Genomic DNA, 16,837 nt, shown 5'->3' with positions numbered 1-16,837 from the left:
CTCAAACTCAGGGTCAGTGCTGGATCTGAGGCCACTCACTAAAGTCCCGGGGTATACTAAGGCTAGCCGCCAGCTGCTGGGTGCCTGCAGACCTTCGTGGTGGAGCAGGGTTTCAGGGAGTCGTCAGGGGGAGGCAGCAGAGTTTATCAGGCACAAACAGACTAAGACTTGGCTGTGTGAAGGGCTCTGCACTGCTTGGGCGTGTGAGGGGAAAAACTGACACCATCTTAGAGCCACATAACCCTGTCTGTCCCAGATTCTGCCTCTCCTGTGAGAGGGAGGCAATGGTCAGTCTTGGGGGAAGGTAAGGGGTGTGGCCCCCACCCCAGAGCCACACAACTCAGTCACTAACACCCCCTGAACCTGTCTGGACCTCTATACTCGGGGCCCAAGCAGCTGACTCCTCTGCAGGACGTGATCTGTGCTGTGTCGGACAACAGGGAGCCTGGAGGGTGGGGCTCTTGGCATTTCCCCCAGGCTGATGCTGGACAGAGCAGAGTGCTCCACCCAAGAAAGATAGCATCTACAATATAGGAGAGAAACTTAGGGCAAGGACCCTGGTGGCCATTCCTTCAGCTCTCTCCCTGGAGCCACAAACCCCAGTCTCTCCTCACAGAACTCTAGTCCCTACGCCCTCCCTCCTTTGGAGCCCTGGGTGAGTATTTGCCAACGAGATTTTGTGCTGGATCTTAAAGGGGGCACCTAGTTTCCAGCAGGAAACCAAGGAGGACAGAATCCCGATTTTCACAGCCAGATGCTATGTGGTGCCTCCTTCCCGGCTCTGGTCCTCTGGGTTGGGGAGCCGGGGGTAGGGTTGAGACTGCTCGCCTCAGGGGTGGAAACGAAAACTAAAGCTCAGAGAGGTTAGGTAACTTGTCCAAGACGGAGCAGCAAGTGGGGAGCAGAGCTGGGTGGGCTTTGAGGTCCCTGAGATCGTATGAGCTGCTGGCTGAGCTGAGTGTGGGCTGGGCAGGATGACTGGTGACTATTACACTGTATTATTTGTCAAAGGCCAAGCATTACACACTCTAAAGGGGGTCTTACTGTATATGAATTATACCTAAAAAAGCACAACCTCCGGTGCCCAGTCAGCCTGCGGGTGCTTTCCAGCTCCGGCACTGGGAAGTCAGTTCCTCTGCCCTGAACCCACTGCTGTGGGAGGCCCCGCTTGGGGATGGGCACTTACATCAGCTCCCCGGACTTCAGCAAGCAGATTTCCGTGTCCTGCCCCAGGGCCATGTCTTCAGGGTCCTCAGGGGTTAGTGAGCTCGATGCAGTGTCCCTGAAATGTGATGAGAGTACAGCCATTTAGCTATCAGCACACAGGGGCCCACAGCCTGAGGCCCACAGCTGGAGTCATGTAGCCAATATCAGACCCCATGGAAACCCTTCAATCCGGAGGTCGTGAGACAGGCCCGCATACCCTGTGGGCAGAGGGCACTGGGTGGGAGAGGACAACAGGGCTGCAGTGCTCTCCCTAATGTCTTCCCCGCGGGTGTGGGGACGGGATGACCATACACACATGGACCACCCCCCATCCCACACCAGCTGAATTACAGAGAGGCCCTGACCTCTTGACTTCCTTTGGGCAGCCTGGATATCGTGCCTGCTCGCCACCAGGGCTCCCACTGCCCGACCTTGCTCCTGTCTGCCTACTGCTGGAGTGCTGAGGCCGTGGGATGAGGGAATCTGCTCTCGGGGTACAACTACGTGGGGGTGTGTGAAGGCTGGCACTGGGGGCTCCCAGGGGTGTCTAGATCACCAGACACCCATGAGCGCCCAGGTGCCTGGCTGGGGCTGTCTCTGCACTGCTCACACCAGCCCATGACCAGTGGGACAGTCAGCCTCCCACTGGAGCCCACTGTGGCTCAGGCAGAAGTAGCATAGCTCGGGGTGGGGTGTTGGGAATCACTTCAAGGCAGTTCCGGTCTTGGCTTTGCGACTAACTGCGTGACTCTGGCTAAGCCCTTTCGCCCACTGCCACCAAAGCAAGCCTTGTCATTCGCCATTCCGCTTCCCCCAGGCCCTGCCCCACCTCTGCCCTCCTCCCTTCTTGTTGCTCATCTAACCATGGCTTCCAGATCCCCCACCTCTGACCCTGGGACAAACAGAATCACAGAACGTCCCTGCAAGAAGCAGCTCAAGAGACAGGGGTCCAGGGGAGAAGAGATGGGCCCAAGGCCGACCTCATTTCATTTGCTTTTATCCTTGTCCAAAGTGGAAACACCGTAAACGAGAAAGATCTATAACATATGATGAAACAAACCCTGAAAACTGCAGCGGGTCCTCTCCATCTTCCTGCATTTAGGACAAAAGATGTCCTTACCTATTGTTCCCTCTCTTTCTGCGTCTCCCCTCTCTCTGACCATCATGACGACAGACACCCCCCAGCAACCCGCAAGGAGATGATTCCCAGAGTAGGTGCCTCAGACCCTCACTGGTCCTGCCTGAGGCCCCGCGAGAGGGAGCTGGGGGTGGGGGGTGAGGGGTGGGGGGTGGGGGAGAGAATGCCTGGGTGGGCGATGAAGTTGTGAAGGTAGTGAGTAGTTTTCAATAGATTTTCAAACTGTGGGTCATGACCCACATAATAGGTTGTAAGTTATGGCCAACATTAGGAAAACAGACTGGAAATGACCAATGCATGTGGGGAGGGTTCAGTATCGTTTTATGAGGCTCTTGTTCTGATTTGGAGTCTACACATGTCCACACCCAGGTGGTCAGGTAACATGTACTCTCACTGTGGGATGTAGTAGAAAATGTCCAAGCAGCTGTGTTAGAAGATGCCCAAGGATTAAAAAGTGAGAATGACAGGGAACAAAAGCACAGCCACTAGGGGGCAGCCTATTCCCTCCCAGACCCATTTCTTTCTGTTGTCATTGACGTGCTTTTCTAAGAAAAGGAGCGAGACAAACTCACTGCCCACAAGCGACCTTCCTCCTGCCAGGCTGCAGCCCTGGGAGCCTAACGCTAGCCACAGCAGCCTCGTGGGGAAGACGGCATGCCACACTTCCCTGAGCCTACGGCCAGTCCAGCTGGACCTGTCTTCACGCACAGGCATCTACGTCAACTTGCTCCACCCCGAGGCGCTCATCTCGACATCCCTGGGCACGTGCCCTGCACACAGCCTGTGCCCAGTAAGTGTCCAGGTTAGGTGCCTCGGGCTAAGGCAGTTTTCTGTCTCAAATGCCCCCAAGGGAGGACACGACCAATTTACTTATTTATTTTTAAATATATTTTTATTAATTTCAGAGGAAGGGAGGGAGAGATAGAAACATCAATGATCAGAATCATTGGTTGGCTGCCTCCTACATGCCCCACACTAGGATCAAGCCTGCAACCTGGGAATATGCCTTGATCGGGAATCGAAGTATGACCTCCTGGTTCATAGATCAACACTCAACCCCTGAGCCATGCCAGCCGGGCAAGGCTCCAAGTTAGAACCAAGTAAGAAGAAAGTGGCGATCACAGACGAGGTGGATGCTGAAAAGTCCCCGGCAATGCAGTTCAGGGGTTCATGCGGCCTGGAGGAGGGATCCTGGGTGGGGTCCTCCAGCTTGGTTTCTGCAGCTGCAGTCTCTAGTATTTTCCTCCCACAGATCAAAATGCCTTGGCTGTTTTTTACTGAATTGCTGTATGTCAATTTTGCAGACCGCTGGATAGCAGATGGCCCGCTCGTTTGGATGGGCTGGGCAGGAAAGGATTCCTGCAAGGCCCCTATGGCCTGAGGGTCTGGCTGACCATCTTCCTCAGGGGCTCCATCTACCGCTCTGGCCGAGCCCAGCAGTTAGGAGTGGTGCTCTGACCGATGAGAGGCCTGCAGTGCCCCAGGGCAGCCTGCATCTGTGAGCAGGGCCCTGTGAGCGGCAGAGGTCTTTGGTTTACAATCGCACTGTCCAACAGATAGCCACTGGCTATGGCTATGGAAACTCAAATTCACCAAATTATTTTAAAGCTACAAAATGTGACTCTTTAGTTGCACTAGCCACACAGCAGGTGCTGAGCAGCCACACGGGCTAGCGGCCACTGTGCGGGACAGCACAGACCCAGGACGCGCCCGTCACTGCAGGAGACTCTAGTGAACAGCCCGGTTTGCAAGGTTGGGGTGAGTCATTTTGTGGATTGGGGTGTTTTATTTTACGATTAAAGTAAATTCCTAGTAGTTGTTGTTTTAGTCACTGATTTCCTTTTGCCTAAAAACCAAGCGAAGAAGAACAGTTCTGGTATTTTGATTTCTGCTTACTTGGTAACTATGGTCTGACACAAGAGACAGACCTGCAGGCCCAGTCTCACAACCAACACCTGGGGGCGATGCTGCGCAGGCCACACCCAACTCCCTCCCACGCCTCCCTAGCCCTTTGGTGCCCTTTGGTTAGGCTACCGTTGTTAGGATCTTTAAACTTACCCTCCACAGCCCTGTCACCCACCAAAGTCTTGCAGGCAGCCTCTTCTGCCAGCAGCTGTGACAGCCTCAGCCCGGGTCACGACATCCTAACTAGAGTTCTGGCTCGAGAGTGCCAGGTGCTGAGGAAGGGCGAGCAGGTCAGCGCAGCATGACTTCCCCAATGAGTGTGCGGCAGGCGGCTGCCAGGCCCCTCCGGTTCTCCCCTCACCTGCTTAGAAAATGTTGCAGTACGCCAGTGGGAAGCCAAGGCATATGACTGGTTACTTCCCCTTAAGCAGCTTAGTTTTGTTTCCAAGAAAAGGAATGCCCTTGAAACAAGCAACACTGCAAACAGGCAGATCACAAAAGGCACGTGTGGAGGGCAGCAGGCCAAGACCTGGTTTGCCCCATGGGGCACAAGTGATTACTAAGCGAGAAGAGCACGGCCGAGTGTGTGCGAGACAAGGCTCAGGCCCTTCCAACTCCAGCTGTTGAACTCGTCCTAAATGACATGGCTGGCTTATCCCATGTCAGACCCACATTCACCTAGAAGCCATCTGGTTCATTGGCCTGGCAGTGACGGAGCTGGGTTTGTAGCCTGGAAATGCCAGTTACTCGCTGTGTGCACATGGGACTAATTCAACTACGGCCCTGGGTGTTCTCGTCTATTAAATGGGGTAGCAGTTCTGCAGGGTTGAGAATCCGTGGCTATCACGTTGGAGCTGCACGCATACACAGAAGGAGACCAGGGCATGCACTCTGCATTGGTCCAGACCCAAACCATTCCAAAGAGATGCATGACTAGTGAATGAAAGAATTTTAAGATTCGAATGCCATCGGTTTACAAAGAAAAGCCCTCTCAGGTCCCAGCGGGCGAGTCGGTCACCAGCCCGGGGGCAGAGGGGTCTCAGTGACGGAGCCACAGCTTCCTATCTTTGACCCCAAATTACATGGGTGCAGACTGGTCATGTGGATTCTGATCTGCTAGATGGGTTGGGCCTCTTCCAATCAGCAACCGAGGGTTCTTCAAAACTACTCAGCGGAAACATGGGCCACATCACAGAGAGGCAGAGGTAGAGCCTGCTGCTGAGCACAGCTCATCTCTGGAACAAACTGAAAAGGCATCTTGGTGGGTGAGTCATTTCTCTTCCTCTCTATAGGTAAGAGCCAGGGCTCTCAGATTCCTGCCTGGAGCAGCCGCCCTGAAATGCCCAGGCTTTAGCGCGCAGCTGCTCCAGGTTCCGATCCCATCTGCTGCTTGCTGCCGAGGGTTAGAGAAATGACTTTGGGTCCTGGGCACTGGACGTGCTTGGAAGCGAATGGTCGTGGGGAGCAAGGGCAGAGTCTGACCCTCCCGGGAGATGAGGAGACGCACTGTCTATGTCTGTTCACTGAACAGCCTTTGTTTTTGTTTCCTTTGCATTTAGTAAGCCAGGCTCCTCTCTCGGAATATGGTTCACCACTATAGAACTTTTGGAAAATATAAGGGAAATAAGTCTGCACCAACCAGAGCGAACTGCTGATAAAATCTGGTCATTTTTCTGTTCTTAAAAAAATATAGTCAAAACCCTATAGCTTATCGTCGATTCTTAGGCCAGGGTGGTCGGGTATGTGGCAGAGTGTCAAAGGGCTCACGGACCCCAGGAGTGCAAGTGTGTGTACATATTTCTGAGGAAAAGGTCTGCGGCCTCGATGAGATTCTCAAAGGGGTTTATGATCAAAGGTTAAGAACCATGATCAACTCTATAACCCTGTCACCTACTCACTGCAATAGTAACAGCTAATACTAAGTCTGTGCTTATACTCTTCTGAGCAATTCAAATGCGTTACCGTTTTAAAAATATTAAAAGCACTAAACATTAGTTATATTCTATTTTGTCTGAATTATAATTAGCTATTTTTTTATTATTAGACATTTACACTATTTCCAAAGTTGCATATATTACCTTTTTTATTTTCAGAAATAAACATATTACTTTGGTTATGGAAGTAAATGGTTTTCACATTTCTAGAAGGGAAAGTAATTTTTTAAGGTTTTGAGAAAATCCGATTTATTGATTTCAGAGAGGGAATTAGAAACATCAACGATGAGAGAGCATCACTGGTTGGTTGCCTACTGCACACCCCCCACCGGGGATTGAGGACGCAACCCAGGCATGTGCCCTGACCGGGAATCGAACCATGACCTCCTGGTTCATAGGTCAGTGCTCAACCACCGAGACACCGCGGCCGGACGAGGAGCAGGGACTTTTTGTTGCGTAGTCTCACCCAAAGGCAAGGCCCTTCCTTGCAGTGAAGGGTGCTTTGTTCCCAGAAAAGACTGAGGGGTCAGCACCAGGGCTGATGCCACTTCCAGCCAGAAGTCTTCGAGGAGATAAGAAAGGAGAGATGAGGCCTCCTTGTGTATGCCCTTGTCTGGCCGGCTGATGTATTTTTTTTTTTGACGGTGGTTATTTTGACTTTGCTAATCCAAATACCTGCCTCCTTCCAACTCTGAAATTGCAATAAAGAGTGCCTGTGTTTTCGTTTAAAAAACAGCAACACAAAAAACCCATCTTCTTGAGGAACTGGCAAGGTATAGCCCCGGGTCCCTGGAAATGAGCCACTGTGTGTGGAGAATCTGCAGGCCAGTGGCCTGGCACTCCAAACTCGAAGCTGCTGCAGGCAGGTGCAGGTGCCCGTGCCCACGCCACGGGTCACATCACCTCTGTGATGTCCTGCCTGTGGTCCTCGGCAGCGTCACAGGGCAAAGAGAAGGGTCAAAGGGAAGTGTGGGCCTTGAAGGGCAGGGAGCCCCAGGCAAAAGAGGCAGCTATTTGCACTTAGCTACAAGCCTACTGCAAGGCTTGCCACCGTCCTCTGGCCACCCACCCAGCTGGCCATTTCAACCAGGGCTCCCATTTGTTAAAGGAGACCCCTCAGCCTAAACTGCTAGTCATAAAAGCTAAAGCCATGCTCTCTTCTAAGGAAACCTACCTCTTCAGAGATGCCTAAAGGTCAAAGTATCTTCAGGAAATGAGGCTCTGACGGGCACACTGTTACTGGGACAGGCGATAAAGGGGAAAGATGAGGCTGGGGTGTGAGAACTCCCAAATCCCTGGTCAGGGGCCGGCTCAGCCCAAGTGCTGGGCAGCCATGTGCATTTCTCTGCCTGGTTTTTCTATCAGTCGTCCTTTAAAATCTATGTAGTTGAGAGCAAAAGGCAGGAGGGATGGGCCATCCCCCAGACACCTCCTGAGGGACACGTGCCTTGGCTTTCACGAGTAGTTCAGGGGTCCAATGTAACAGCAGGTGGGGCACAGGATGGGCGGGCACATGCTGTGAGGCCTGGGCAGGTGTAGCAGGCCCTGCTGTGCTGCTCTACCAAAGAGCACCAACCCCATGTCACCACAGGTGCCCTTTGAGGCCGAAGTGAGCACAGGTTTTCTGGGATGCGCATGGTCTCCCAGGCAGGTGAGTCCTGAGAACTGTAAGGCTCATGAAGAATTCCCTGTCCCACTGGAGCATTTTCCCCACTGAACTGGCCATCTCGTGTACTAGACTGTGCAGGGCGGAGCTGGGCAAGGGGGCAGTGGGAAGACGGGTGTGGGCCCTCAGCCCAAACATGACTCCTGTGTTTTGACTCACAGGTGTTCATCAGAACAGACACTATGGAGGATGACGACTATTTTGCAAGCATGTTCAACGTGTCCAACACCAACAAGCAGGAGCACAATAACTTCCTGGAGTTCAAGAAGCTCTTTCTGCCCTGCATGTACGTGGCCGTGTTCCTCTGTGGCCTGGTGGGGAACTCGCTGGTGCTGGTCATCTACATCTTCTACCAGAAGCTGAAGAGCCTGACGGACATGTTCCTGGTGAACCTGCCCCTGGCTGATCTGGTGTTTGTCTGCACCCTGCCCTTCTGGGCCTACGCAGGCATGCACGAATGGGTCTTCGGCAAGGTGATGTGCCAAATCCTGCTAGGCGTCTATACTTTCAACTTCTACACGTCCATGCTCATCCTCGTCTGCATCACCGTGGACCGCTTCATGGCGGTGGTCCGGGCCACAAAGGCCTATAACCAGAAGGCGAAGCGGATGAGCTGGGGCAAGGCCATCTGCGGGTCCACCTGGGTGGTCTCCCTGCTGTTGGCCTTGCCACAGATCATCTATGGTGATGTCCATAAGTACGACAAGTGGGTCTGTGATCACAACGAGACGATTTCCACTGTGGTTCTCGCCACCCAGATGACTCTGGGGTTCTTCCTGCCACTGCTCACCATGATTGTCTGCTACTCGGTCATAATCAAGACGCTGCTTCATGCCCGAGGCTTCCAGAACCACAAGTCTCTCAAGATCATCTTCCTGGTGGTAGCTGTGTTCCTGCTGACCCAGACGCCCTTCACTCTTGTGAAGCTCATAGGCAGCACGAGCTGGGTGTACCACACCATGACCAGCTACCACTACGCCATCGTCGTGACGGAGGCCATTGCCTACCTGCGGGCCTGCCTCAACCCTGTGCTCTACGCTTTTGTTGGCCTGAAGTTTCGGAAGAACTTCTGGAAACTTGTGAAAGACATTGGCTGCCTCCCTTACGTGGGAGCCTGGAGCCAGCCGAAGTCTTCGGAGGATACTTCCAAGACGTGCTCCGCCTCCCAGCAAGTGGAGGGCACCAGCATGTTCCAGCTGTAGGCCGTGGGGCTCAGAGAAGCTGCCCAGGAACTTGCAGGAGCACAGAATGCCGTGTCCTCCGGCGGCGACGGGGAAGGCTTTGTTTATAGCTTGTGCATTTTTGCGGAGAAGTGACCCAACGCTGCAGCTGGTGTGCAATGCTTCTTCTCAGGCGTGAACACACCTGTTCTCTCCTTTAACACCAGGCCTAAAGCTCACCGGGGAAGCCAGAAACTGTAAGGGGTTTCCTTCCTCCAACTCTGAGAATTCTGACACCAGGGGGAATGGCGTGACTCTAAAACCCCAGAGCTGCTGACAGCAGGTGATGGTGAGCTCCCAAGTTCAGGAGATTCTTCCGGTTTCTGGGAGGCAGGGATGCGAGTAGCCACGAGAACATGTGCTGACCCTTTCCTTTGGGCTCCCCACCAAGGAGGTCAGGTTCTGCTTCACTTTTGGGTTAACTTTTATGCTCTTGTTCTGTGATTAATCCTGGAAGGACTTGTACCAGGGAATATGAACAGGCCAAAACAACTGAGTCGGCTGAGAATCCCAGAGGTCCACAGAATGCTAGAAACTGTGCATAGCCAAGTTTAAGATCACCGTGAATCTAAGAAGTGTTCTGAAAAGGAGTCTATGCTGAGTCTGCTCATTTTAAAATTGAATTATCTGCCTGGCCGATGTGGTTCAGTGGTTAAGCATTGACCCATGAACCAGGAGGTCTCGGTTCGATTCCAGGTTGGGGCATATGTCTGGGTTGTGGGCTTGGTCCCCAGTAGGAGGTGTGCGGGAGGCAGCCAATCAATGATTCTATCTCATCATTGATGTTTCCACCTCTTTCCCCCTCTCCCTTCCTCTCTGAAGTCAATAAAATTTTTTTTTAAAAACCAACAACACAAATATCCTATGCCTTTCACACACATGCGCTCAAATCCCTTATGTATATGTAATTCTCTCTTCCACACATATGTCAAACAGCATATGATTTTCATGACTAAGAAACAAAACTTTTAAAAGTCTCCAAACTACTTTTACCCCTCGGGCACTTTCCACTTTAATGTGGCATGCCTGGGATAGGTCAAGAGCTTATTTGTGGGCCCAGGACACAAGAAAGAAGTTAATATTACAAACTCTCAGGGCACTGCTCTACCAAGGATGTGGAATATACCAGTGAAAACCACCCAGCTCCTGGGCTGTGGTTTCCAACCTCCTGCCCACCATGTGAGGCGTATTTGTTTAACCTCCATAATGTGGTCACGGAATGAGGCAGAGTTTTAAATGTCAGCTACTGTGCGTGTTGTGTCTACTAGATCCTAACTCTCTGCTCAATAGGCTTAAAGTTGCCTCTTTGGTTCATGAGTCACAAGTCACTCGCCGAAATGAGGAGGACAGCTGACATCAGCTGTTATGCAGGCAGAATTATGGGCTGAATAGTGTGGTTTTGAGGTTTAGATAGACCAGACCTGGATGCAGCTCTGCCCGTCACAACGTGGTAATCTCTTCACCTTTGTTTTGGTGAGACATGGACTGTACCACGGCCGACCTCCCAGGGCTGGCTGCGGACTGGAGACCTGCGTACAGAACACTGGGCACAGTTCGCATTCACGGGCAGGAGGGCTCCCAAATGGCAGAAGTGACTGCTCTCTGTCCCGAGAACCAGCAATACTACTGAGCCGCAAGGAAGGATGAAACACTGCCATTTGCGACAGCGTGGATGGATCTTGAGAGTCACATGCTAAGCAAAATCAATCAGATGGAAAAGGGCAAGAATCATGTTCTCACTCACTGTGAAGGACATGACACAGAAGGCAGCAAATGAACAAACAAAAAGAAACAAATAAAAAGTTCACTGGCCGAAACCGGTTTGGCTCAGTGGATAGAGCATCGGCCTGCGGACTGAAAGGTCCCAGGTTCGATTCCGGTCAAGGGCATGTACCTGGGTTGCGGGCATGTCCCCAGTAGGAGATGTGCAGGAGACAGCTGATCGATGTTTCTCTCTCATCGATGTTTCTAACTCTCTATCTCTCTCCCTTCCTCTCTGTAAAAAATCAATAAAAAATATATTAAAAAAAAAAAAAAAGTTCACTGACACAGACAACAGTATGGTGGTTGCCAGAGGGAAGAGGGGTGGGGGGAGGTTGAAGAGGGTCAGGGGGGTCAAATATATGGTGACAGAGGAGGGTAGACTTAGGGTGATGAGCACACAATACAATATACAGATGATGTTTCAGGTGTACACTTGAAACCTATGTAATCCCACTAACAATGTCACCCGGTAAATTGAAAAGAAAAAAACTAGCAACACAAGATGGAAGCTGCTGTGTTGGCGAGGCTCGGGAGGGTTTGCTTCGTGCCTTCAGAGAGGCGTGGCATGCCACACGCACTGCCAGTGGCACAGGGCCCGCGTGACCCCACCTGCTGTTTCATCACCGTGCCCACTGCATCCATGAGTGACTTTCCTATACTTGGGCCTCACGACCACTGCGTCCGTCCCAAACAACACGATCTGCTCTTTTCCTGGGGACAAGGCCGACGTTTACCTTCTTTAAATGGGCTTCAATGGGGCATTGCCGTCATCTCCCTGGGTGCCCCCACCTTGTGTTGAGCACCTCTGACAGCGGGGCCACTAGCCCCCGACTTTCCTGACAGTGTCCCCGCACAAGCGGCGAGGCCCTGCAGCATCTCCACAGGCTTCTGGGGGGGGAAGCGGTGGTGAGGGGACAGCGGGGCCCTGGGTCACTCAGACACCGGCTCAGTGGCAGCCCCACCTCTTGTGTCCCTGGGAAAGTCACTCAGACCCCCAGGCCCACGTCACCACCCACACCCCTGGCTAGCGACAGCGAGGCCTGGTCAGTGCACTCCGAGGGCCAAGCTGGGGGCTGCCTGGCCACAGCAGCACAAGGGCCGCTGTTGGGACCACTGGCTTCTCCCCGACCAGGCACCGCCAGTCCGTACCCCACCCCTGGCCCTTCCACAGCTTAGCAAAACCACCCACCTGTCCCCAGGAACCGCACAGCAGCTGAGTCCTTCACCTTCCTGCCTCGTCACTCCCTGGTCCTACACTCTCTGGGCCCTTATCTGAGACACCTGGGAGTAGGGATGACTTTCCACGTCCTCCCCTGGGTACACGCCATTCGTGACTGGCCACAGACACTGGCACAGCCCACGGAGGCCACAGGGCTTTTGCGTCTTGATTTCATTCCATCCACACAACAGCCTGGAAGTCGAAGTTCCCACCTTCAGACCTGCTCTTTTCCGCCCCTTACGCTCACGCACACCAGCACGTCATAAAGGCCTTGGAGATGAGGGAGGGTGTGTGTGGGGGAGGGGTTAGTGAAGGGGCAGGGAAAGGAAGGGAGACAGAGGGAGACAGAGGGAGGACAGGGAGCAGGGGAGCAGGCTGGGTGTGGGCACTCTGCCTGGGGTGTGGCCTCAGGGTCTGAAGGTAAAGAAGTGCTCCTCACCGACCATGTTTGCAACGCTTGGTAGAGACCACAGATGGCGGCCTGTCCTGTGTGAACACAGGGTGACCTGATGCAGGAGAATCTGGGAGCAGCCCGGGTGACCTCCGTGAGCGCGCTGGCTGGGGAAAGGGTGCTGCGGGAGGGAAACCTGAAGCTGCCCCCACTAGAGGGGTGGAGGCAGAGCAAAGGACACGCGGCCCAGGAGTGGTCAGGACGTGCACTCCAGCCTTCTCCTCCAGGGGCTCCAAAGGCAGCACCCCTTCCATGGGCCCGGTCTGTGGTTCCTGGGAACTGCCAACACCGTTTGCAGGCGAGGAAACTAATTCAGAGACTAATACCCCCCAAGGCTCACACAGCAGAACGAGGGCTAGGATCCCAGTGAGGAGCCTTTCTCCTCCCCCCAAAGCTGGTGAGGTTTTATGCAGCTCCACTTACCCGAAGGCAGAGCTGTTGGTTAACCCAAGCACACTGTGGCGTTCTAACCTTAATCAGCATCACCATATCCTGTCCTCATTTTGTTGCTGAGATACCAGGCATCAAGTCTCCCGGTTGGTGACAAACCCACCACAGCTCCCCAAAGCACATGCCCACAAAGCATCAGCTCTACAGCGTTACCAGCCATGATGCTGTGTGGGTGAGCCTGAGCTCAGTATCATCTGGGCATCTGGAGTGGTTTACGTTGGAGAAGACAAGGGGGCCGCTAGGTGCCAGGAAATGGGCACACAGCAGATATGCCAGCTCAGCCCTACACATCACAACGCAGGCCAGCCTCCTAGAAGCGCTGGCAGCTTCCTTCCCTGGGACACTTCCTGATTCCCGAGACTGACACGCACATATCTGTCAGCACTCAGAACACCTTCTGTTTTTGTTCCTGCTGAAAAAGGGGAAGGTGAGGGGCCAGGGAGAGAAGGCTGCAGGGGGCTCACTTTCTCATGCAGCTGCAGCTGAGGCTGCCCTCCCAGGCCCGAAGCTCTGTCCTGCTCATCTGACCATCACCTGGCTGGGAGGCGAGGCGCCGTCAGTGAAGAGGGGCCAGGTGAGGACGGCAGACAGCGACTTAGCGCTAATGGGACGGAGCACGCCCTGGGGACTACTGGGCTGTGAGGGTGGGGGAGAACGCGCAGGCTGCTGCAGTCCGGGAAGAATTCTGGGGTTCCAGGAGGAAAAGGCCCAAAGCCACAGAAGCGACATGAGCAGGGGCTCTCTTGGTTGGGTGATCAGGATGGCTTTAACCATGAGGCCACACCATGGTATGTGCAGTCACTCTTTAGTAAAAGGACACTGGATACGGAGGTACCCTGACGCCTAAAATCTCCTGTCCAGAGTCCCATGATGATTAAATGCACCCCCTCCCGTGCAGCAGAAATCCTGGGTGACAGCCACCTCTCAAGTCGGGGAGGAAGAGAGGAACAGAGAGATCAATACAAGTTGGCAAGACCAAGACCCATGCTGTGGTCCTAAACCGCCGGACTTCAGGAAGTGACTGCATTTGGACCAGGGGACCTCATCCAACCTGAGTGGTGTCCTGTGCAAGGAGGAGGCAGGACACACCAAGGCGATGTGCAGACGCCACGCAAGGAGGCACGGTCATGGTCTGCAAGCCAAGGAGAAAGGCCCCAGAAGAAACCAAACTGCCACCTCCTTGACCTGGACTTCCAGTCTACAGAACAGTGAGAAACCCATCTCTGGTGTGTCAGCACCGAGTCTGGCTGTTTTGTTACGGCAGCTGAGCAGGCTGCTGTAGCTGCCCATACCCTGGAAGGCCTTAACGCTGAAATCCGGGACCACTGACCTTCCCGGGACGTCTCTGACAAGGTCAACAGTGACCATCCCGAGCCCTGAACTCCCTGAGGGCCACTGCTCCCCGGCACTGTGCCGAGGCCCCTTCCCTTCAGCAAGGACAGCGATCCTCCCTCCAGAGTCCAGTGGTTCTCAACCTTCCTGATGCCGCGACCCTTTAATACAGTTCCTCATGTTGTGGTGACCCCCAACCATAAAATTATTTTTGTTGCTACTTCATAACTGTAATGTTGCTACTGTTATGAACTGTAATGTAAATATCTGATACGCAGGATTTATTTTTATTGTTCGCGACCCAGAGGTTGAGAACCGCTGCTCCAGACTTTCCTGGTCCTTTGATAAGCAAGAGCAAGGGCCAGGCATTGAACGAGCACTCGGGAAATGGCGGTGACCTCTACTCACTGTTCGGCCACGCTGGGGTCAAGAGAGTCGGCTTCGGTGGGCGTTTCAGGCAGGGAGGAGCCCGACTCCTGTATCTGGCACAGCTCCTCGTCCGTGATGATGTCGAACACAGTGTCGTCTGGTGACCTGAAGTCTGGGTTTGTGCCTGGACCGCAGAGGCAGACCAGGAGAGAGGAGAAACACACACGGTCATGCACAGGATGGGAGGGAGCCTCGGGGATGTGAGGGGTGCAGCCACGCAGGACAGGCCACCGGGACACACAGTGAGGAATCACCCAACGACAGCCCCTCTGCCCAGATGTGCGAGGAATGGCTGTCGGGACGTGGCTACTGGGAAGAGCCAGAAAAGCAGAGTGGGGACTACAGAGGAAACTAGACGCACAACTTAATTTCTCTCCAGCCCTTCAGTCAGGGGCTTGGAGAGGTTTCACGCTCTTACACGGCCTCTGAAGCCCCTTGTTTAGAAGGGAAACCATGTAGCAAAACCTTATCAGAAAAGACCCGAATGGAAAAGTAAAGGCACTTCTGTGCTGCCGAGTCCTCGCTCTGTGAGATAGGGCCTTCCCACGCCTCTTTGAATTCTGTCTGGCCTGCATTTTCATCCCAATCCATGGCGGGGGGGGGGGGGGGGGGGGGGGGGAGCCTCCCTCTGCTCAAGGACTTGTAGCGGCCACTGTGGTCCTGACCAGGGGACTGGTGCTGGGCTTTGCGGGCCACTTGGCAGCAAGGATGCCCTGTGCGTGCTCCTGTGCCCATCCCCACCCACAAGCACCCTCTTGCATATGTCATGGAAAATGTGACGGCAGATCTGAGGTGAAAGAAAGAAGAAATGAGAATGACAGGGAGGGAGGGAGGCAGAGAGATGAGAGGAGACAGGAAATATCAGAAATCAAAACAAGTGACCTCAGTGCCCTGGCACAGGGCCACCCTCTGTGGTCGCCAGAACACTCACCACTGAGTCAGAGCAAAAAGAGGGCTCCTCTTCCTACGAGCAACCAGTTTCCCATCTGGCCCTCCACATGGCTCCTGGGACGGGCCCTCCACATGGCTCCTGGGACGGGCCTTCCACATGGCTACCGGGACGGGCCCTCCACATGGCTACCGGGACGGGCCCGCCACATGGCTACCGGGACGGGCCCTCCACATGGCTCCTGGGACGGGCCCTCCACATGGCTACCGGGACGGGCCCTCCACATGGCTACCGGGACGGGCCCTCCGCATGGCTACCGGGACGGGCCGTGCTTTAGAAGGAACGTTCTGTTCTTCCTCTTGCCCGAAGTCTACATAATAAAAGGGCTGAGGAGCGGCTGAAAAGGGGGCCAGGGATTGGTTTCTTTGTACAGACCCAGACACAAAGGAGCATCAGGGACCCAAAGTGATGTCCACTGAGAGAAATAAAACAAGACAGTAATGAACGGAGAGCTGTACTATGTTCACGGATTGGAAGACTAGACTGATTTCTGACAAAGATGCAAAGGCAGTTCTACAGGAAGAGAATGCACTTTCCAACCAATGGTAGTGAACCAATGAGACAACCATGTGCAAAAAAAATGAATCTCTACCGAGAGTTTGCACCATATCCATAAATGAGCTCCAAACAGGTCAGAGACCCACACGTGCCACCTCAAACTGTACAACTTCTAGGAAAACTTGAAAAAATCTTTGAGTCTTTGGGTTAACCAAAGATACATATGATACACAAAATAAAAAAATTTGATCCATGAGAAAAAAAAATGGATAGACTGGCCATCAAAATTATAAACTTGTGCTGTTTGAAAGAAAGTGAAAAGACAGGTGCAGACTGGGAGAAAATACTTGTAAAACACATATCTGTAAATAACTTGTATCCAGAACATATAAAGGACTCTCAAAATTCAAGAATTTAAAGGTTTCAAATGAGCAAAAGATGCGAAGAAATACTAAAGCTGTGCCAAGCAACCCCTCGCCCCCCGAGCGGTTCTTTGTACCCACTGTGGGTGATGAGGCTGCCAACCTTCTCGAGGATCCAGTTAAACAAAAGACACTGGAGGCCCTGGATCCAGGCAGAGGCCAAGGAGTCCACAGGGAGCAGCCCAGCGGGCAGCGCTGCCTGAGCAGAGATGAGACTCCTTCGGTCCTGGCCATGCCGGCTCTGCCTCCCGGGA

At 53.4% G+C, this 16,837-nt stretch overlaps 2 protein-coding genes across 3 annotated transcripts in view; one reads left to right on the top strand and one right to left on the bottom strand.

Annotated features, from left to right (window-relative positions):
- Positions 1-16,837, bottom strand: part of FYCO1 (FYVE and coiled-coil domain autophagy adaptor 1) — a gene marked incomplete at its 5' end in the record, with an annotated part of 51,128 nt that overhangs the window by 13,077 nt on the left and 21,214 nt on the right. For both annotated transcript variants that reach the window (XM_081106406.1, XM_081106405.1), the window contains 2 exons: positions 1,187-1,282; positions 14,694-14,838. In XM_081106406.1, the coding sequence (XP_080962532.1) occupies positions 1,187-1,282; positions 14,694-14,838 (241 nt within the window). The remainder of the gene's footprint in view (positions 1-1,186; positions 1,283-14,693; positions 14,839-16,837) is intronic.
- Positions 5,442-9,916, top strand: CXCR6 (C-X-C motif chemokine receptor 6). Its single transcript, XM_081106407.1, has 2 exons — positions 5,442-5,514; positions 8,011-9,916. The coding sequence occupies exon 2, from the start codon at positions 8,032-8,034 to the stop codon at positions 9,049-9,051; it is 1,020 nt and encodes a 339-aa protein (XP_080962533.1). The 5' UTR covers positions 5,442-5,514; positions 8,011-8,031; the 3' UTR covers positions 9,052-9,916.

The sequence above is a fragment of the Myotis nattereri genome, assembly GCF_964212035.1.
Source record: "Myotis nattereri genome assembly, chromosome: 14".
NCBI classification, from domain to species: Eukaryota; Metazoa; Chordata; class Mammalia; order Chiroptera; family Vespertilionidae; genus Myotis; species Myotis nattereri.
Note: the sequence above shows the minus strand (reverse complement) of the source record. Positions and strands in the feature narration are given on the sequence as shown.

What these genes read in the sequence shown, in the direction of transcription:
- CXCR6 (XM_081106407.1), top strand. Translation starts at nt 8,032, where the DNA reads ATGGAGGATGACGACTATTTTGCAAGCATGTTCAACGTGTCCAACACC.